A 23,856-nucleotide genomic window follows, 5' to 3' on the forward strand; every position below is an offset into this window, starting at 1 on the left:
TGACTGGCGCTGAATACTTACTGCTAGTTCCCTGAATTTTGGCTCATAACTACAGACAGCCAGTCTGAGACAGTCTGTGAGGTGTCTGTCAGTAAGACAGCTCCTGTACTTAGAATTAATAATACTTCATCTGTGAAAATGCAATTTCACATAGATAAATTGACCTGAAGTAGGCACTGACTTTTAGTGCTATAAAACCAACGCTCACACTGCGCATTGCTGGGGTCCCATAAGTAGTAATTGCCACCAGTTTATGAATGGGGCTGTCATTTTCGCGGACATATTTTTTAAACTCATTGTAAATATCCTCACCTCTCGTTCTCTCCTTTAATTGCAAAAGAGTGAGGAAGTCCTCCTTTGTTGTAAAATCCTGGAAAGCCATTCTGACAAATACAACAAGCTGAGCTGTTTGCATTACATCCAGGGATTCATTGAATTGTAGTGAAAAATATCCACGTCCTTTGACAGTGACTCTACCCTCCTTGTCACTGTTGCAGGGCCAAGTGGTATATTACGTAATGTGGTTCTGATGCCGTTTTTGTTTTTAAAGTCATTAAAAACAGTCTCTGCGGTAATGACCATTGCTTCCTTGAATAAGCCTTATTGCAATCGCCTCTGATCTGGGCCAACATTTACGTGCTGGGCGGCACCTAATTAATTAGCTTGTTTATTTCGGCTTTTTTCTTAAAGATGTGCTGGGTGCGTTCCACCTACCGCTGTACTGCTGCATTCTTCGCACCCCGGTGGTTGGGGACCACTGTGTATCTAATTTAATTGGTCACTTTGATGCAGCACAAGCTATGCTGAAAACGCAGTTCTTGGCGGGGGTGCTACACACACGCGCACTGGGCAGAAAGAACGGAACTAAAACCCCGCAACCCGGAAACAATCTCTCTTTACAAACAGCTTTGTAACAAAAGTATTGTTATATTACCATTATCCTAATTAATATTACTTAATTTTATAATGCTCACATTACAACAGTATTTGTGTACAAACTTTGTGTTTATTTTTGATTTTTTTTCGGGATAGACAATAGACAATAGGTACAGGAGTTGGCCATTCAGCCCTTCAAGCCAGCACCACCATTCACTGTGATCATGGCTGATCATCCACAATCAGTACCCTTTTCCTGCCTTCTCCCCATACCCCTTCACTCCGCTATCTTTAAGAGCTCTATCCAACTCTTTTTTGAAAGAATCCAGAGAATCTGGATCTACTGGGAAAGTCTGAAAGATGGACCAGTCGATCGCGATCGACGGGCTGGCGACCCCTAATCTAGAGGAAACACACAGTCAAGCGATGAGAATGGAAGTTTTATGAATTAGGCTAATGCAAATGGCCTACCCACTTGCTTATATTCTTAACATTAATACACCTGTACCATTGTCAGAAAAACACACTAAAATACTAAAATCATCAGTGATTACTTACAGTAAACAAAATATGAAAAAATCAAGTATTGTTCTAATCACAAACAAGAGAAAATCTGCAGATGGTGGAAATCCAAGCAACGCACACAAAATGCTGGACAAACTCAGCAGGGCAGGCAGCATCTGTGGAAAAATACAGTTGACACCCAAAAAATTGACTGTACTCTTTTCCATAGATACTGCCTGGCCTGCTGAGTTCTCCCAACATTTTATGTGTGTTGCAAGTATTGCACTAGCTCACTTTCAAATATTCATTTCATTTTCCTGTGAGGCACTGCCAAGAAGAGTAAAATACTCTCTAAAGAAGAACAGAGAATAGTAGCTGTCCTTGAGTCTGGACATGTCCTCCTTGGCTGGCTTCTTGAGCAAACAGAAGCTGTTTTGAAAATTTTGTCATATTTTTAATATAATTAACATTTACGTTACAAGTATTCCACCCCAACAACTGCTTTCACATTTCATGTCTCATTTTCTAAATTTAAAATATACTGAAGTAGGATTTTTTGAGCTAATCTACAAAACATTATGCATCATGTCAAATCAAAAGAAAAATTCCAAAACCTGCCAAATTTATTAAAAATTAAAAACCAAAACTGAGGCTGAAAAAGCATTCATCCCCTTTGTAATTACTACAGTCTTTCCTCAGGTGCACTAATGTATATCACCTTACCAACTCACCCACATTGATGTAGAAAATTTGAGGATTACCTGTTTTCAATGAGTTTCCTAAGAATAAATACCCACTGTTTCTCTAAGGTCTAACAGTATGATGGATTTTCAACAGACCAAACCAAAATAAAGGCAAAAGAGCTTTCAAAATAAGTCAGGGAAACGTTAATAGAGAAGCATAGATCTGGGGAAGGACACAAGACTACCTCAAAGGCACTGAACACACCTTGGAGCTCAGTGCATCGTAAAAAAGTGGAAAAAATATGAAACCATAGCCACGTTGCCTAGGTCAGGCCACCCCTTTAACCTTAGTAGCTGAAGAATGGCACTTGTAAGAGAGGCTATTGTGACACCAAGTTACACTGAGTGAGCTGCATAAGTTAGTGGCTGCAACTGGAGATGAAATTCATGGCTCCACAATCTCTTAAACTCTTGCACAAAAAAGTTATTAATGGAAGAGTGGCAAGGAGGAAGTTCTGGCTAAAAATAAAGCAAATCCTTGTCCATAAAGACTTCGCACAGCTTCACTTAGAAGATACTGTAAAGATGTGCTGTCCACCACTGCTCCCCAACTAACCTGGCACAGTTTGAACAATTCTGCAAGGAGTAATGGAAAAATCTTGCTTCATCACATTGTGGAGAACTAATACTTACCCAAAAAGGTCTATTGACTTTAATAGCTGCGAGAGGTGATTCACTAAGTACCGAGCAAAGGGGAATCAATACTTTTGAACTGCTGACAATACAGTTTAGTTTTTCATGCTTTACAATTTTTTCTGTTTTTTGGGTCCTTTTGTGAATAAAGGAGCATGTGAATCACAAATAAAAATTCTCGGTTAAATTGATCAAAGTCCCTGGTTGTAATACTCATTTATATGAATAAAGGGTTGGGGGTTGAATACTTTTTCAAGGCACTGAACAATAGAAAAGCTAAATTTTTTCACTGCACTGAGTTTTGGTCTTGTCAATAAATCCCAGTCTCGTATACATAATTAAAAGCTGGATCAGCAAGCACATGCACATGGCTATTGGACCAGAGAATGATGAGAATTATGACATCAGCAAATTGTGAATTTTGAATAAGCTTAGCTTTACGAGCAGTATTAAATAGGAATCAGGCGAGGTAACTGTAACCAAAGCTGAAGGAAACCAAAAGCACAGATGAAGATTTTGGCAACTTTTTTTTCTATTATTAATACACTGTATGTGAAGATCACTGGCAAGCTTGCGAATTGCTGTTCAAGCTTAGTGGTTCCCTAAGCCAATTCAGATACCAGTTAAGAAGCAACCACACTCTGAGGTGTGGTTGCATTTAGTGAGGCTATACAAAGATGGCATGGCAAAAATGTATCAGCTGGCTTTCACAGCAACCCCACAGTTTTCACTTACCCTTAATGATGCTTGTGTTTGCTCCAAATTTACTTACAATTTACACTGAAGTTCCCCAGTTGCCAAGGTGGAATTTCAACACAAGTCAAAATTACTGGCAAATCATCTGGTTACTAGGGCAATAACAACCATAATTCTACAATCCAGGAGCTGAGCACCAGATATCTGTCACCTTTTAAATGCAAATTAATACTCAGTATATGTCTGCATTGCAGAGGCCATTAGTGTTAACATGGTGTGTTATGAAGGACGCAGGAATTCTCAAGTCCTGGTCAACATGAGCCATCAATGAACTATTCCAAACTCAAAAGTCATGCCCTAGTCATAGGGAATTACAGGATCAGAATCATATTTAATATCACCGGCATATGCCATGAAATTTGTTAATTTTACAGCAGCAGTACAATGAAATACATGATAAATAAATAGAGGAAAAAAAATGATAGTTAAGTAAGTAATGCAAAAAAAATTTTTTTAAATGTAGTGAGGTAGCATTCAGGGGTTCAACGTCCATTTAGAAATGGGATGGCAGGAGGGAAGAAGCTGTTACTGAATCACTGAGTGTGTGCCTTCAGGCTTCTGTACCTCTTTCTTGACAGTAACAATGAGAAGAGAGCATGTCCTGGGTGGCAGGGATCCTTAATGATGGACGCTGCCTTCCTAAGGCACTGCTCCTTGAAGATGTCTTTAGTACCCATGATGGAGCTGACTAATTTTACAAGTTTCTGCAACTTACTTCAATTTTGCGCAGTAGCACCCCCCACCCCATTACCAGACAGTGATATAGCCAGTCAGAATGCTCCCCAAAGTATATTTGTAGAAATTTGAGTGTTTTAGTTGACAAACCAATTCTCCTCAAACTCCTAATGAAATCCAGCCACCGTCTTGCCTTCTTTATAGCTGCATCATTATGTTGCATCCAGGTTAGGTCCTCAGAGGTACTAACACTCAGAAACTTGAAATCGTTCACTCTCTCCACTTCTGATCTCTCAAGAGGATTGGTTTGTGTTCCCTCATCTTATACTTTCTGTAGTCCAGGATCAGCTCTTTGGTCTTGTTGACTTTGAATGTAAGGTTGTTGCTGCAATACCACTCAACTAACTGGTGTATCTTGCTCCTGTATGCTGTTTCGTCACTATCAGCACAGGAACTGACCCTTTGACCCATCTAGTCCATGTTAAACTGCCTACTCCCATCTACTTGCACCAGGACTATGGCCTTCCATATCCCTAATACCCATGCACCTATCCAAACTTTTCCTAAATGTTGAAATTGAGCTCACATACACTACTTGTGCTGGCAGCTCATTCCACACTCTCACTACCCTCTGAGTGAAGAAGTTTCCTCCATGTTCCCCTTAAACTTCTCACCTTTCATCCTTAACTCATGACCTCTGATTGTAGTCCCACACAACCTCAGTGAAAAAAGCTTGCTTGCATTTACCCTTTCTATATCCCTCACAATTTTGTATACCTCTATCAAATCTCCTCTCAATCTTTTACATTCTAAAGAATACAGACCTAATCTATTCAATCTTTCCTTATAACTCAGGTCCACCTGAGCCAGGAACATCCTTGTAAAATTTCTCTGTACTCTTTTAACCTCATTTATATCTTTCCTGTAGGTAAGTGACCAAAACTGCACTCTATACTCCAAATTAGGTCTCATCAATGTATTATACAACTTCCATATAACATCCCATCTCCTGGACTCAATATTGCAAGCTCTTTCATTGGAACTTTTATGTACTGATGAAGGAAACTTTCCTGAACATATTTAACAAACTCTACCCCACCTCGTCATTTTACTGTGTGGGATTCCCAGTCAAAATGTGGAAAGTTAAAATTATCTACTATAACAACCTTATGTTTCTTGCATCAGTCTGCAATCTCATTACAAATTTGCTCCTTAAATCCCTAGAATGGTTGGGTGCTCCAAAAAATAGCCCACTTTAAAAGATATTACATTGTGGCCATTGACGAGTCATAAATGATGGATGTGATAAGGAGCTGAATGCCCAAAGATACACAGTGTATAGGAAAGATAGGAAGGTAGGTAAAGGAGGTAGCGTGGCTCTGATGGTAAGCAACAGTATCAAATCACTAGAAAGAAGGGACATAGGATCAGAAGAGGTAGAATCCTTATGGGTCAAGTTAAGAAATGGCAAGGGTAAAAAGACACTAATAGCAGTTATATACAGGCCTCCAAACAGCAGCCAGGATGCTGGAAATAGAAAAACTGTGTCAGAAGGAAAATGTCAAGATAATTATGAGGGATTTTAATATGAAAGTGGATTGGAAAGGTCAGGAACATACTGAATCTCAGGAGAGGGAGATTGCAGAATGCCTACGGGATGGCTTTTTGGAGCAGCTTGTCCATAAGCCCACCAGGGGATCGGCTGTTTTGGATTGCAGACATCCCACCTCTCCTGGAAGTCCCGGGAGTCTCCTGCATATTAATAATGGCTCCCTGATACCCGCAAATTATATAAAATGTCCTTGAAATCAATTGTTTTGAGAGCCAGCAAGAGAGAACGTGTGAGAGAGTGAGAGTGTGAGAGAGTGTGAGAGAGTGTGAGAGAGAGAGTGAGAGAGAGAGAGAGAGAGAGAGAGAGAGAGAGAGAGAGAGAGAGAGAGAGAGAGAGAGAGAGAGAGAGAGAGAGAGAGAGAGAACAAGCGAGCCATGGCAGAGTGTTCCAAAAAAAGAAAATATAAAATGTACGTCACCCCAGACTACCCTAAAGTGTACCCCTGTCAAATAGGGGTCAAAAATAATGACAGTGTTGCTTGCTGCACTGTTTGCAACAGTGACTTTTCTGTTGCCCATGTTGGGTTAAGACTGTAAAAGACATGTTGAGGTGAGTTTAACAGGTGCCATTCGTTCATTAGCATAGCTAACGTTATTTAAACTAGCTGGCTAGCTGCTAAGGAGCTACTCTATTGCAGACATCCCACCTCTCCCGGAAGTTCCGGGAGTCTCCCGCAAACTGATGATGCTACCTCCCTGAAATGAGTTTTTGCAGGGTAGGATGTCTGGGATTGGGTGCTGTGTAATGAACCTGAGGCGATTAGGGAGCTGGAGGTAACAGAACCCCTTGGAAGTAGTGATTATAATATGATTGAGTTCAGTTTCAAATCTGAAAAGGAGAAGCTGATATCAGGTGTATTGATATTTCAGTGGAACAAAGAAAATTACAGTGGTTTGAGAAAGGAACTGACCCAAGGCAATTAGAAAAGTAAGCTAGATGGAGGGACGGTAGAGCAGAATTGGATGAAATTCCTACAAGAAATAAGTACAAGAAAAATATATTCCAAGAAAAAAGAAAATCATGAATGGAAAAATGGCACAAATGTGGCTAACGAGAGAGGTTAAGGCTAACATAAAAGCAAAAGAGACGGTGTACAAGGAAGCAAAAATTAGTGGGAAAACTGAGGACTGGATGACTTTTAAAAACTTACAGAAGGAAACTAAGAAAGTCATTAGGAAAGAAAAGATGAATTATGAAAGGAAGTTGGCAATTAACATAAAAAAGGATACTAAGAGTTTTTTTTAGATATATGAAGAGTAAAAGAGTGATACGGGTAGATATAGGACCGATTGAAAATTATGCTGGAGAAATTATAATGGGTAACAAAGAGATGGCAGAGGAACTAAATGAGTGTTTTGCATCAGTCTTCACAGTGGAAGACATTAGCAACATACCTGATAGCCAGAGGTTTCAGGGAATAGAATTAGGTACAGTCAAGATTACTAGAGAGAAAGTGCTTGGGAAGCTAAATGGACTAAGAATAGATAAGTCTCCTGGACCGGATGAGGTGCACCCATGGGTTCTGAAGGAAGTGGCTTTGGAGATTGTGGAGGCATTGGAAATGATCTTCCAGGAATCAATAAACTCTGGCATGGTTCCGGAGGACTGGAAGGTAGTAAATGTAGTTCTGCTGTTTAAGAAAGGAGGGAGGCAGCAAAAAGAAAATTAGAGACCTATTAGTCTGACATTGGTAGTTGGAAAGTTATTGGAGTCAATCCTCAAGGATGAGGTTATGAAGTACCTCGAGGTGCATGACAAGATATGCCCAAGTCAGCATGGTTTCATGAAGGGAAGATCCTGCCTCACCAACCTATTGGAATTTTTTGAGGTAATGTTAAATAAGGTTGACAAGGGAGAGGCTGTGGATGTTGTGTATTTGGATTTTCAAAAGACCTTCGATAAGGTGCCACGTAAGAGGCTGCTTAATAAGATGAGAGCCCATGGAATTACAGGAAAGATATTGGAATGGGTGGAGCATTGGCTGATAGGCAAAAAGCAAAGGATGGGAATAAAGGGATCCTATTCTGATTGGTTGCCGTTTACAAGTGGTGTTCCACAGGGATCGGTGTTGGGGGCGCTTCTTTTTACGATGTATATCGATGATTTAGATTATAGATTAAGTGGTTTTGTGGCTAAATTTGTGGATGACACCAAGACAGGTGGAGGAGCAGGAAGTGTTGAAGAAACGGAAAGGTTGCAGACAGACTTGGTCAGAGAGTGGGCAAAAAAATGGCAGATGAGATACAATGTTGAGAAATGTACGGTTGTACATTTTGGAAGAAGTAGTAATCAGGCAGATTATTATTTAGATGGGGAGAAAATTCAAAGATCGGAAGTGCAAAGGGACTTGGGGGTCCTCATGCAGGATACCCTAAAGGTTAACCACCAGGTTAGATCGGCAGTAAGGAAAGCGAATGCTATGTTGGCATTCATTTCAAGAAGAATAGTGTATAAGAGTAAGGAGATGTTGATGAGGCTCTACGGGGCACTGGTAAGACCTCATTTGGAATACTGTGTGCAGTTTTGGGCCCCCTATCTTAGAAGGGATGTACTGATGTTGGAGAGAGTTCAGAGAAGATTTACGAGGATGATTCCTGGTATGCGGGGGCTAACATATGAGAAGCGTTTGTCGGCTCTTGGACTGTATTCATTAGAGTATAGAAGAATGACAGGGGATCTCATAGAAACATTTTGAATGTTTAAAGGGTTGGAAAGGCTGTTTCCCACGGTGGGTGAGTCCAGGACAAGAGGCCACAGTCTTAGAATTAGAGGATACCCATTTAAAACAGAGATGAGGAGAAATTTTTTTAGCCAGAGGGTCATGGATTTATGGAATTCGTTGCCACATACAGCTGTGGAGGCCCAATCATTGAGGGTGTTTAAGGAGGAGATTGATAGGTATTTAATTAGTCAGGGTATCAAGGGATATGGGGAAAAAGCCAGAATTTGGAACTAGATGGGAGAATAGTTTAGCTCATGGTGGAGTGGCGGAGCAGACTCAATGGGCCAAATGGCCTGCTTCTGCTCCTTTGTCTTGTGATCTTAACGTGGTCATACCTTTCTTGTTTCTCAGTTCCACCTATAACACTTCACTAGTTAAGTTCTCCAGTCTGTCCTGACAGAGCACTGCCGTGACATTTTCCCTGACTAGTAACATCACCCCTTCTCCTTTAATCCCTCAGCTCTGTCATGTCTAAAACAATGGAACCCTGCAATATTGAGCTGCCAGTCCTCCCCCTCCTCTAACCAAATCTCACTAATGGCTACATCATCATAATTCCAGGTGGTCATCCATGCCCTGAGCTCATCCACCTTTCCTATGATACTCTTTGCATTGAAATAGACGTAGCTCAGGACACTAGTCACACCATGCTCAATCTTTTGACTCCTGACTTTGTCTGAGATCTTAACAACATCTCCTTCCTCAACCTCTCCACTAACTGTTCTGGTACTCTGGTTCCCATTCCCCAGCAACTCTAGCTTAAGCACCACTGTGCAGTATTAACAAACCTTCCCACTAGGATATTAATCCCCCTCCAGTTCAGGTGCAAATCGTCCCTTTTGTACAGGTCCCAACTTCCCTGAAAGAAAGTCCAATGATCCAAAAATCTTACTCCCTCACTCCTACACTAATTCCTTAGCCACCTGTTAAACTATATGACCCTCTTATTTCTGGCCTCAGTAGCACATGGGATGAGTAGCAATCCTGAGATCACAACTCTGGAGTTCCTGCCCTTTAACTTAGCATATAACTCGCCGAACTCCCTATGCAGAACCTCGTCACTTGTCCTACCATGTCATTGGTACCTACATGGGCCACTACTCACCCTCCCACTTTAGAATGCTGAGGACTTGATCCGAGATGTTCAGGACATTGGCACCCAGGAGGCAACATACCATCCGTGTATCTCAAAATCGCCCACAGAACCTCTTGTCCATTCCCTAACTAAAGAATCCCCTATCACCACAGTGCACCTCTTCTCCCCCACTTCCCTTCTGAGTCACAGAGCCAGTGACCTGACTGCTGTGACTTTTTTCTGTCAGGTCATCCACCCCAACAGTATCCAAAGTGGTATACCTGTTGTTGAGGGGGATGGCCACGGGGGCACTCTGCACTGGCTGTTTAACCCCTTTCCCCTTCCTGACTGTCACCTAGTTTCCTGTGTTCTGTAGCTTGGGTGTAACTATGCCACCCCTTCGGCCTGCCAAATAATCTCTAGTTCGTCCAGTTCTAACTCCTTAGCATGGATTGTTAGAAGCTGCAGCTGGATGCATTTCTCATAGTTGTAGTCATCAGGGACACTAGAGGTCTCCCTGCCTTCCCACATACTGCAAGAGAAACATTCAACTACCCCGCCTGGCATCTCTGCTGTCCCAACTGAGCAGATATAATGAAGGGAAGGAAAAAAAAACACTTTACCTAGAGCTTATTTGCTTTTGCTTTCTCTGACTGAAGCTAAAGCCACTCTAACTCTGTCCACTCAGACAATGGCCGCAGTGCTTGCCCCACCTTCCTGCTAATCAACCCCAAATTCCAATTGGTCGCTGGTCAGAGCTCAATTACATTGTCGCGATCCGCTGTCTTTTTCTACCCGGTCAGTGGACCTGAGTGAAATTCCCTCTTGATGTTTGTGGGGCTGGACATACAGCTTGGTTTCTATACTGTGCTATGTTATATTCTTATGCTGTTAATTGGCTGCGAAGTTTGTTCAATGCTGCAATGTTGTGCAATTTTTAAAAATGAATGCCAGCTCTGACAAAAGGTCTTTAACCTGAAATATAAACTGTGTTTCACTTTCCACAGATACTGCTTGATCTGCTGAACACTTGCAGCATTTTCTATTTTTATATAATAAAAGCCATCTTAACTTCAAAATCTTATCTAAATTCAAGATATACTGTATGTTTACTGTAGAAAATAATCCCAGCCATCTCTATTACATTCTGCAAACAGCTTACAACAATGATCAATGACAAGAGCACAGTCCAAAAACCGAATGAACAATTGTTTTTATTGATTATTAATTTTGGATCTCAGTATTCAGTCTTGTCCTATGATATTTGCCTTTCTTGATTACCTTTTATGTAGGAATAGTGGCAGAATCTGTACCCATGCTTGCCCTGTTGTTTGGATCTTGGACAGCATAAGGGAGGAGAAAACAAATTCAAAATGATATTTTTCAGGTATATTCTCTTCAACTTATCTGAACTAAGTTTTATCAATAAAATTTTAGACAACTGTGGAAGTGGAAAAATCATACCTCAGCAGGATAGACCTGATTATTAACTGTGTGCTCTGATCCACGATCATTTTCTGCACCCCAATGAAAATGGAATTGCTTTAATCTGTAATGGTTTTGCAGTGGTCCATTGCTTATAACTAGAAACAAAAAAAAAATCCAAAGCATATTTGAATACTTACTGCTGTTACCATTAAAAGAAAATCAATCAAGTGCGAAACAAAGTCAAATAATACTATTGGACTCCCAATTTGGTGTTGCTAATGGATTATCTGGACCTGGAGCACAGATCGCCAGAGAAGATATATCATAATTGGTGTGGATCACGTTCCAAAGAATTGTATGTGCATTGGCAAGCTAATATCTCCATGGCTTACACAGTTTCCCCCCAATATTATTCTGTCAAGTTTGAAAGGAAACACCGATGAATGAGCCATTCCATTCAATGTTTAAAATTTGTGTAATATTATAAGTTAATGTCAGAAACTTAGCTTTTAATAGATACTGAAAGACAATGCATTCAAAATTAACTATAGAAAATTACTCCTGGATTTTTACTTATTCTTAAAATGTGAAGAATTCTAAAAGACCAGATTACCAAACCAACCAAAAAGTTGCCAAGTTATTTTCTCAAAGGCTTCAAACTTACTTTTAAGACCAGTATATGCCCATTTCTCAACACATATATGAAGCTAAATATATGACTAAACCTTGTTTTTTTAAAGCTTGAAGCTAGTATAAATTATCATTATGCTATCAATGCCAGTAAGAGCTGCTGCAATGTATTCCTAGAATAATTAGCATGCTAGGAATTATTACAAGGTACACCTAAGGTAATTGCTGTACCTAGGAAGCAGAAGGTGGGAGTACATAATGTTCAATTACATTCACAACTACTAAGAATAAGTAGTTCATCATACGTGTAAAGAACCAGAGAACCTGTTCAAACATTGGCTGATAAGTAGCAAGCAATATTTACGCTCTCCATGTGCCAAGCAAGTACCATCTTGAAGAACAAGTCAAGTTTATTGTCATTTAACTATATACATGTATATAACTATATAATGGATATAAAAACGGCCAACTTTTCACCATACCAGGGTGTAAAGCACAGTAGTACACATAACATACATAACACGTGATAACTTATGAAGGCAAGGATAAAATCACACATAAACAAATTAAAGTGCATTAATATTAAATATTGTAAGGCACAGAAAAGATTAACCAGTAATACTTTGAATATGAAGCGACAGGCAGTTCAGAAGCCCAATTGCCTGGGAGAAGGAACTGTTTCTAATCTTGACCATTTTTGTTTTTATGCATTGTAGTCTCCTGCCTGATGGTAGAAAGTCAAAGAGGATGCTGGATGGATGGTTGTGATCCTTAAAAATTCAAAGAGTTCTGCATATGCAGCACTCCTGATAAATGTCCTCGATGGGTGGTAGGAAGACACATATGATCCTCTCAGCTGTCCTCACAGTCCTTCGTAGGGACTTCTGGTCCGACACTTGACTGCTCCCATACCTGTCAGGATGCTCTCAATGGTGGTCCTGTAAAACACAGTTAAGACTGGGGGGGGGGGGGGAGGAAGAGGGGGGGTTAGGAAGAGAGCCTTGCTTGTCTCAGTCTTCTTAGGAAGTGGAGGTGCTGCTGTGCCTTCTTGTTCAGGGAGGTGATATTAAGGGACCAGGTTTGGTCAGCCTTGTTATTAACTCCCAGGAACTTGGTGCACTTAATTCTCTCTGTGGAGAAGCCACCTATTGGTAGAGAGGGTGGTTCATCTGTACTTCATGAAGTCCACAATAATTTCCTTTGTTTTATCCACATTCAGGCTTGGGTTGTTCTTCTCACACCAACCCATCAGCACTTCCTCTCTATACTCCGTCTTGTCAATGTTCTTGATAAGGCTAATCACTGTTGTGTCATCTGAAAACTTGACACAGTTTGAGCTGGATTCTGAAACACAGTCATGCATCATCAATGTAAACAGCAGTGGCTGAACACACAGCCAGTGCTCAGTGTAATGGGATAAGGAACGTTGCTGCCCACATGGACTGAATGGACTACGCCTGTTTGATGCGCAGAACAAAGTGCTGGCGAGGAAGGCCTTGTGACCCTAGTATTGCAGAAGTGGCTATAAATTCTCAGAATGCTTCCATTTCGCTTTCCTGATGGAGCAGGAAAGCACAGTTCTCGCTTTCATGAGAGCTGAGGCATCCCCCGATCTAAAGGAAGCATTGCAATCCCTCAGCCTGGTACAATAAGCCATGGCTTCTGATTTGCCCTCACACATGCCTCTGAGTACCTAAAATGGTCATTCAATGGCATTACCATTTTCTCCACCACCAAAATCAGAAATTCAACTAGATCAGTCAAAGAAGTATGAACAGAATAGGGTCTGAGAGTTTGATTCACCTACTGATTCCTAAACCTTTCCACCATAAGGCATAAGGTAGGATTGCGATGGAATAGTCTCCACTTGTCTAAATGCGTGCAATTTCAGTAGCTCAATACCATTCAGAATTAGATTTCTTCTGGCCAGTACCCAGAACATCAGTCCAAACATACAATCTCCCAGCAAAGGATGTTTGGCTGTAATATGTCACATCTGCAAAATCCACAGCAGTTAATCATTGACTTCAATACCACCTCTCAAACTCACAGCCAACAGCACGAGGTCAAGATCAGTAAGTAACTAGGATCATAACCGCCTATAGAGTCCTCTCCAAGTTCAGCATTCAGTCATTATCACCAGAACTGAATTTTGCAATTCCCTCCTCAACAGTGGAAACTCTTTTAACCAGAAGTATTGCAGAGGTACATTGCCATTTTTGGAAGCATATATACTGGACCTCCAAACATGAACAACTCACAATGATGCCATATTCTCCTATTTCAATAGTCTTGTTGTTATACAGCAAAGGTGATCTAATATAAAATGACAGAACGTAGAATCATGGCAAATTGTAGTTTATTAAAGTGATGGGGTAGACAATGGCCCAGGGACCGTTGCTCTGATTAATAACTTGGATTGGGGTGAACCAAAATAGAATTTCAAAATCTGTAGATCACACCAAACTTGTAATAAACTGTGAGGAGGATAATTATTGAATTCAGATGAAATACAAAAAGAGAAAACATGCAGTGATATCTTTATAACCCAGAAAAATACAAACAGGACAATATAATCCAAAGAGGACAATTCCAGTCAGATTCTGTAATAATACAAGAACAGGATACTAAAGTAGAAAGGTTACACTACCAAAATGGTATTTAGGCCACAACTATCATACTATATTCAATATTGGATATCACAACTAAGGGTGCAAAAGGCCTAATGAATTGATGAGAATTTTGTTAGTATGTTCCTGAGATAAGGGATTGCAGTTACAGGGTTAGACCAAAGAAGCTGGGATTGTTCTCCTGGGAGATACAGGTTGAAAAGAGATTTGGTGAAGATGTTTGTGATGTCCAGAAATTGTTGATATCAGGTAAATAGTGAAATATTGTTCCAATAGTTGTAAAGCAAGGACCAGTGGCACTGATTTAAAATGGGAGCACAATACATATCTCAGGGAAAAATATGGGTGGAGCTTAGTATTGATTGGGCACTCTTTATCTCTACATAGACATATGATACATGAACATAGTACAAGATTAAATACAATAGGGTTTATCATTGAGAAAAGGCTTCCCATGCAGAGTAATGATTTGAGGTAGATGGTTTTGAAGTATAAGGGATGTCATTCCCATATGCACTGATTTCATAGTTTAATTAAACAAAAGCTGACCATACCCATGTTCCAGTAAAAGGTAGCTTTCTCCTCTTCGTTAAAATTAAATGTCGCAAACATTTCATTTTGTCTGCAGTGCTTCAGCCACCATGCGGGGAATAAACATCCAATCAATCAGTATGGAGATTACTTGCAGAATGAGAAGTTTAGTTTTCTACCAGCCCGAAAAGCCAAGGCACTAGTTTTGTCTTTGTGCTGGTAACCAATACTTGTTAATCTGCTTTGCGCCAATGTTGTATCCGTAACCTTTGGCGAGATGCATTTTTTAATGTTGTTACTTTTGCTGGTTCCCTCAAAGCCAGGTAGACAGAACTACAGAGGAAATGCAAGAAACATCCTTTCAACATATAATAAACACAAGAGATTCTACAAAGGCTGGAAATTCAGAGCAGCACACGCAAAATGCTGGAGGAACACAGCAGGTCAGGCAGCATCCATGGAGAGGATTAAAAGTCAATGTTTCAGGATAAGACTCTTCATCAAGACTCATGATGAAAGGTCATGGCCCAAAACGCTAACCATTTATTCCTCTCCATGGAGACTACCTGATCTTCTAAGTTCCAATTGCGTGTGTGGCTCCTTTCAACATATGCTAGCATTAAACACAAATAAAGCCACTCGGTGGAAATTATATAAATAGATCAAGAAGGAACTCTGGGTGAAGGAGTTGACATCAGCATGAAGCACAATGTAGGAAACAGAGGTGAAAGGATTGGATCAAAAAAGTGATGAAAAGGAGGATTATTCAGAATCTACACTGTCAAATTTTACAGCAGTACAATTCCAGATTGCTTTATTTCGACATAAAATTGCTTAATTTTTACATATAATTTTTACACATCTAGGGAGTGTGAGGCGCAGAATCAAATATCACTGTGATGATTGTATGTTCTAGTACCAATTGTTTGGCGTCAATAAAGTATATACATATTTGGGAATTTTCAGTGTTTACTGCACAGATAATACAAATGAATATGTAATACAATGGTTTAAGATGATGCTTTATTGTATTAATACAGTTATGCTGTTGAGTATTTTATTTTTTGTAGATTTTCATCAGTTGATTAAGTTAGGCTCGTTGTAATAGCCAATAGGAGTTGTCTTGTTAACACTTCATCTAATAATATGCCCTAGAACATTCTAGAGAGATCCGGGGGGGGGGTACCACTTTCTGGGGAAAGGCAAGAATTTTGGAAGGAGAAGGAGAAGGAGAAAGATGAAAGAATGGACACAGATAACAAACAAGAGTGAACGTTGTGAAATACTCAATTTGGAATGACAGATATTGCTGTCAGAAAATCTTTAGGCAGACAATGGTCTCAGAGAATGTACAGATAACTTTAAATTACCTAATTATCACACAGCCTTAGAGAATGTTTGATGCCTTGTCCTTGGAGTGGATATTTATTTATGTTTTTGCATGAACTGTGTTTTCAGGCAGAATTGTTCAGTATCGTAAGTAAACGAAGTGAAACAAACCGGATTGATAATGCAACAATGACATCCAACAATTATGTGCACAGTTAGGCTAATATACATGCAAGGGGTTCTTTTTCTTTATTTTGTTCATTATAGTTTAAAATGTTTTGTCAGTACAATATTAATCTAAGTTTATACTGGTGTGAGCTAAATTATTGCTTCCTGACAAATGGTAAATTTGCACAGAAGTGATAGCCTCATTATCCCTTAAAGGGACATTCAAACTTTATGTTTGTGGCTACCCGAATCATATTTACCTTTTCATCGTTATTCCCATCCATCATCGAGTTATGTTGCTGTTAGCTTGTATTCATAGTACTAGCTACTGTACCTCATAATAAGCCTACGATGAGGACTATACACATAAATATGCTGTTTTGAGAATATATTCCAATACTATGGTACTTATCAAATCAAGTTTAATTATCATTTCAGGCCATACTTGGATAGAGTCAAACAAGACCACATTCCTCTGGGGCCCAGATACATAACATACATTTAAAATAGTGCAAGAGAAAAAAAATATACACATTGTCAGGCAAGAAAACACATGAAAAGTCCAAATTCCTGAGCAACATGCAAAATACAGCTCACGGCAATCCAGCCTGAACTTCCACTTGTCGAACACTAGAGGCCACCTCCCAACTGAGCACAGACTCCATGCTGTACTGCCTCCAGCATCATCTCACCTGGATTGCAGCAGCAGGCAAGCCTGCTTGAGGCTTTGTCTTCACTACAAATGAGGCCACACTGCTGTCTCCTTGCCTGTCTCTCCACCAAATAAGGGAAACAAGCATGTGGCATCTCACATTATCAATGTCCAACAGGATCTTGCGATCGCAAGTGAAACATCCAAGACAGTCACTCACAGCTACGCTGTATTCTGCTTTCAACAATGTCTTTGAATGGCAAGCAGCAGGTCAGCATCTCCAAACACTCTCCCGGCCGTCCGTCCACCTGCTCCTCCTCCTCCCAGCTGAGAACCCACTCCTCCTCCTCCTCCTCCAACTCGTCCACAGTACCCGTTGTTCTTGGAGTACAGTATACTGTAGTCTTATGATCATAGAAAACACATTTTAAAAAGAAAAGTGCACCTTTGGTTGGCCCAAGAGGCTGCTGTGTTCGAACACACACCATCTTACTGGAAGACATCCCTTCTGGTTAAGGTATCAAATGGAAGATGTCCCCAAGCATAGAGTCTCATCAATGAGTATGCAGTTCTGATGACCACAAAAGCGGCTGGAGGGTTTATCATTTAGATTTATGCAGAGGACAAAATGTGGTAAATGTTGCTGTTTTGGTAGGGAACCCCAGTGTCCTCAAATTCCCTAAATGCCTCCGTATCAAACCACCCCTGCACACCCAATCCCTACTTTAATCTCAAACAAGGTTCATGGAAATTATTGTAATGGTGCTTGTCAAATCTCCAGGGAAGCAATAATTAGTTCACACTTCACTGATGGGGGAAATGAAACTATTCATAAAATGTGCAAATAACAATTGCTGTTAATTAAAGATGGTGGTGAAAATATCTTTGTTAAGAGAATAATGGAAGACAGGATTAATAATCAAATAGAAAAATACAGGTGTGTAATCTGTGACGCACGACCAGAATCAGAATTAATATCACTGGAACATGTCATGAAATTTGTTGTTATGCAGCAGCAGCACATTGTAATACATAGCAAAAAAAAAACTAAAGTATATATATATATTTAAGTTAAGTAAAAAAAGTACTGAAGTAGTGTTCATTTTGATTGTAGAATCTGGGCTAAAATCTTGAGAATTGGTTTCTCGGAAATAAAGTCAAAGAGCAAAAGCTGCCACAACAAAAAACAAACGAACATAAATAAGACCATTTAATTTTGTTCTTTGCAGTATGGAAGAAAGCTTAACCAGTATACTTGGCAGATAAAAATGCAGTTGAATATTTTGTATCAATCTGGACAGATACCACTTTGATCACATCCTCCCGAAGTATGCAATTTCCAGGAATCCAGCAACACCTCAGAGCTTTGGCTTTGTTTGAATGGTCCAGTAAAGGAATAAGGTTCAGAATAGTTTACTTCCACAGGAAGGTTATGTCTTCAAATACAGTGAAGATAACACTTCCACAAAAGCAAATAAACAATCCAGTCCTTTGAAGAATAAAATCTACCCTACATAGCAACTCTAAGTCATATGTAATACCAGACTACTGATATACAGTTGTCCCTTAATCATCTTTTGAACTAGTCTTTTGGTTCAAGATTAATTAGGAATATGCAATAAATACTAATCTTCCATCTTTTTCTTTCTTTTTCCAATATTTTTATTAATTTTCATATACACAAATACAGAATAAGGATACTTATTATAAATCAAAATAAGGTGGCACAAAATGCACTATATATAAATGACACTGACACAATCACGGTATCCCATATTCATGATCAATCAAATAAAATAAATTGAATTATGAAATACAATAATATGGTTAATTATATTATAAAAAAAAATCTATACCCACTAACAAGACAAAGCTGGTTGGTTAAAAAGAGAAAAAAAAAAAGTACTTTACCAGATAGTGATTTATAATAGTAGCCTAGATCTATATTTTAATAACAATAACAATTCAAAGATTTTCAAAATAGTTCAGAAAGGGTCCCCATAGCCTTTGAAAATCTTGATTAGAATCAGAAATCGAACAACGAATCTCTAAATTTATACACGACATAACATCGCATAACCATTGAGCATGTGTGTGGGGGGGGGCAACCTCCTTCCATTTAAGCAAGATCACCCTCCTAGCCTAAGAAAAATAAAAGCCAGTACCTGTAAATGAGAAGGCTCCAAAATTATAGCTCTTTCCTCAACAATATACCAAATAAGGCAGTCAAAGGATTGGGCTTAAAATTAACTTTAAAAAGTACACAAGTTTGGAATACATCCTTCCAATATTTTTCAAGGCTCGAACATGACCAAAACAAATGAATTAATTAAGCCTTGCCATTATTACATCTGTCACAATAAGATATATCTGCAAAAAAAAAACGAGAGGGCTTGTCTTTAGACATATGAGCCTATGTACCACTTTAAATTGTAGGAGGGAATGATGAGCCTACACAATGATGAAGAATTAACCATTTTGAAAATAGCCCTCCAGGTCTCATCAGATAATGAAGTCTGTAAATCCTTTTCCCAATCTTTTTAAATTTTGTCTAAAGGAGACATTCTCAGTCCCAACAGACCATAAATATAAGATATTGAGCCATTATCAAAAGGTTTCAAATTCAAAATTACATCTATTATGTTCCTATCTGGGCTGGTAGGAAATATATGTAGTTCAGATCTTAAAAAATCTCTAATCTGTAGGTATCGAAAAAAGTGGGTATTTGATAGGCTATATTTCACTGAGAGCCGCTCAAAAGAAGAAAGAATCCCTCCAACAAACAGATCCTGAAATTGTTTAATGCCTAATCTATCCCATGTTCTAAAAAACAGATCGGTCATAGATGGTTTAAAAAAGATAAGAAAAAATAGGACCAGAAAGGGAAAATCTCAATAAACCGAAATGTTTTCTAAACTGTAGCAGATCCTCAAAGCGTGTTTAACCACCAAACTGTCAGTAATTTATTTAAAGATAGAGGAAGAGAGGATCCAAGAAGAGAAATAATAGAAAATTTCATAACAGAATTGGCTTCAAAAAAGACCCATACTGGACAATCCTCATGATTAATATAACCAGAACGCAAGATTTTGTATGTTAATTGCCCAATAATATAACCTAAAATTGGGTACAGCAAGACCTCCATTCTTTTTAATTTTTTGAAAGTGGGCTTTATTTAATCAGGGTTTTCTGTTCTTCCATATACAGGAAGAAAGAATCGAATCTAAAGAATCAAAAAAGAGACTTAGGAATAAAAACAAGTGCAGCTTGAAGAAGGTATATAAATTTAGGTAAAATATTCATTTTAATAGAATTAATTCGACCAATCAATGATAAAGAGAGAGGCGACCAATTGATAAGTGTCTTTTTCACATAACTCATTAAGGTTAGAAAATTTTCTTTGAATAGATCCTTATAATTCTTAGTGATTGTTACACCCAAATATGTAAATTGTTTTCTTACAATTTTAAAAGGAAGGTTAATCAGTTGGTATCAAATTATTTAAAGGAAACAATTCACTCTTATGTAAATTCAATTTATATCCTGAAAACTGACTAAAATTAGTCAGTAAAAGAAACATAGAGGGTAAAGAAGTTGTAACATTAGATATAAAAAGCAATAGGTCATCAGCATAAAGCGAGGCTTTATGAATAGTACCTTTCCTTAAGATACCAGTGATATCTTTAGACCCTCGAAAGGCAATTGCTAAAGGTTCCAATACCAAATCAAAAAGCAAAGGGCTTAACTGACATCCTTGTCTGGTTCCACGTTGGAGATTAATTGGTTTAGAATTGTGAAAGTTAGCAAGGACCTGAGCGGAGGGAGATAACTAATGTAATTTAATCCAAAGAATAAAATTGGGCCCAAAATTAAATTTTTCGAAGGTTTCAAATACGTAATTCCATTCAACTCGGTCAAAAGCCTTCTCCGCATCCACAGAAATCATACGTTCCAATATTTCCTTGTATGGAGAATGCATAACATTTAACAATCGCTGTACATTAAAATGGGAATATAGATTTTTAATAAATCCTGTCTGATCATCAGATATTATAGAAGGTACAATATTCTCGAGTCTACGGGCCAAAACTTTAGATAGGATCTTAGCAGCAACATTGAGTAAAGAGATTGGTCTATATGAAGAGTATTCAGTGGGATTCTTATTCTTTTTAAGAATATGCGAAATAGAAGCTTCATAAAGACTGTGGCAACCTATCCACCTTGAAGGAATTAGTAAGGGTAGAACATAAATAAGGTATAAGCAATGAAGAAAAAGCCTTATAAAATTCTCCAGAGAATCCGTCAGGTCCTGGAGATTTCCCAGAATGAAATGAACGTATAGACTCAGCGATTTCCTCCAGAGAAATAGGTTGATCCAACTGCTTTTGATTATCAACCAAAGGTCCAGGAATATTTAATTGGTCTAAAAATTGTTCATTGCAGTATTATCTTTAACAAAATCAGAACTATACAGTTTAGAATAAAATTCTCTAAAAGTGTCATTTATTTCAAAATGGTCAGTTGTCAAACCACCATTGGTTTTGCGAATTTCTTTAATTTGTCATTTAGCTATAAAAGGTCTTCAATTGATTAGCCAATAGTTTACCAGTTTTTTTTCTCCATGTATATAGTATTGGCTTCTATCTTTTAAAAGCTGGCTTTCAATTGGATACGTTATTAGGAGATCATAGTTAGTTTTAATTTCAATACATCTTTTGTGTAGTTCAGGGTCTAGTGCCAAAGCATATTTCTGGTCTAATTGTTTTAATTGATTAACTAAGTCAATTCTCTCTTTATCAGCTTTTTTTTTAATATATGCAGTATAGGAGACAATATGTCATCTAATATATGTCTTAAAAGCCTCCCAAATTATAAGACTAGAAGTCTTTTCCAACGCATTTTCTTCAAAAAAAAGGGTAATTTGATTCTCCAGAAATTTTAGAAAGTCCTCATCAGATAACAAAGTTAAATTGAAATGCCAGGATTTGTTCATATGAGTGAAACCAGGAAGACTTAAAGATAGAAATACAGGAGAATGGTCGGATACAGTTATTTCTTTATATTCAATGGATCGAACTAATGGAATCATTTGACTATCAATAAAAAAAAATCAATTCTGGTATAGGAATGATGGACATGAGAAAAGAATGAATACACCCTTTCTGCTGGGTAGAAAAAATGCCAGACATCAACAATATCACATTTTGTCAGAAAAGATTGAATAAATAAAGCTGATTTATTAGGTGTGGCTGATTTAAGAGAAGAACGATCTAATACTGGGTCTAGACAACAATTAAAATCTCCTCCCATCACTAAAGAATAAACAAATCTGGCAGGAATGAAAAGAAATGCTCAAAAAATCCTGGGTCATCCACATTGTACATATCAGCAAATACAATTAATTGATTATCTAGTTTCCTTGACACTATAACAAATCGCCCATTAGGGTCACAGACAACTTTATGTTGAACAAAAGAAATTGAATCGAGACCCCTCGAGATTTTTCTCTAAATGAAGAATGAAATTGTAAACCTCTCCACCGATTAAAAAGGTGTGCGTTGTCACAACTGTGTACATGCGTTTCTTTCAGAAAAATAATGGGGGCCCTTAATTTTTTAATATAAGCAAAAATCTTATTCCGTTTCACAGGATGATTTAACTCTTTCACATTAAAATTAAGTAAATTAATATTTCAATCCATTTGAATACTAATTAACAGAGGAGTTAAAAGATCTGATCATAAATTATTATAACCAAAGAACGAACTATAAAATAAGGTACTCAAACAGAAAATTTGGATGGTAGCCCAACCCAGCTTCCAGAGAAGAAAAAAGAGACCCTACCTCCTCCCCCTCCCAAAGCCAAAAAGCCGACCAAAGGACAGTCGGCATGCTAAACCCTAAAGATAACCCTCCCAAAGAAATCTTGCTGGCAAAACTCCAAGCATTCAAGGTTATTATGTTCCTACCAAGACAAAACAGACAAAAAAAAAACAAATCAGAAATCCAAAACATAAGAGGATTCATTTTAACAGTTTCAAAATATATACATATAGAAAAACCTCAAAAAAAATAAAAAATATCAAAGAAAATATCAAAAATATCAAAATATGTAAACAGTCAAAACGTTAAGTTTATTAAAACCTTATTCTATCCAACATTGAAAAGATAATTGCTCTTGTAAGAGATATAACACAATTAATCTTCTGCTTTCGTAAACTTGTGTGTGTGTTCAACCGATCCCAGCCATTTCTGCACACCATTTTTCTGAATGATTCTAAGATGTGCAGGTAAGCAAAGGGAGGGCTTAAACCCTTTGTTATAAAGCAGTGACATGACCTCTTTATACTTGGCATGTACAGCCATAACATCCAGTGTATAACCTTCCACGAATCTGATTATCTTCCCCTTGTAATCGATCATTCCTACCCGACAGGTATGACGGACCAAAAGCTCCTTAGTATGAAATTCATGAAAACATAAAATAACCCACCTAGGACGCTCTCCCAACTTTGTTTTGAGGGCTAGTGACCGGTGGGAGCGGTCCAACTTAGGAACAGACAACAATAAATCAGGGAATAGCTGCTTCAGAAAGCTTGCAAAGAACTGCGCGGGGTGGACACCTTCAATTGATTCTTCAAGACCCAGAGTACGTAGATTGTTCCTCCTGCTTCTGCTTTCCAGGTTGGCAATCTTCTTTGTTAATTTTTCTTTAGATAATAGTAATTTTTTGCAGAGCTTACTCATGTCTTCTAAGTCCGCTTCCAGTATCGACAAAGTTTCTTTATTCTCTTTAATTTGCTTTTCATGTTCGATTAGAGTTTGTTGAATAGTGTCCAACTTGACATTAGGATGTTGAAATTTCTCAGAAAGTTCTGTTCTTTGCTTTTTAA

The 23,856-nt window shown here is 38.4% G+C and overlaps 1 protein-coding gene across 1 annotated transcript in view; it reads right to left on the reverse strand.

Moving 5' to 3' along the window:
* ca5a (carbonic anhydrase Va) overlaps positions 1–23,856 on the reverse strand; it is a 64,551-nt gene that overhangs the window by 34,289 nt on the left and 6,406 nt on the right. The window contains exon 3 of the mRNA XM_063067019.1: positions 11,061–11,179. Coding sequence (XP_062923089.1) covers positions 11,061–11,179 — 119 coding nt within the window. The remainder of the gene's footprint in view (positions 1–11,060; positions 11,180–23,856) is intronic.

The sequence above is a fragment of the Mobula hypostoma genome, chromosome 14 (assembly GCF_963921235.1).
Source record: "Mobula hypostoma chromosome 14, sMobHyp1.1, whole genome shotgun sequence".
NCBI classification, from domain to species: Eukaryota; Metazoa; Chordata; class Chondrichthyes; order Myliobatiformes; family Myliobatidae; genus Mobula; species Mobula hypostoma.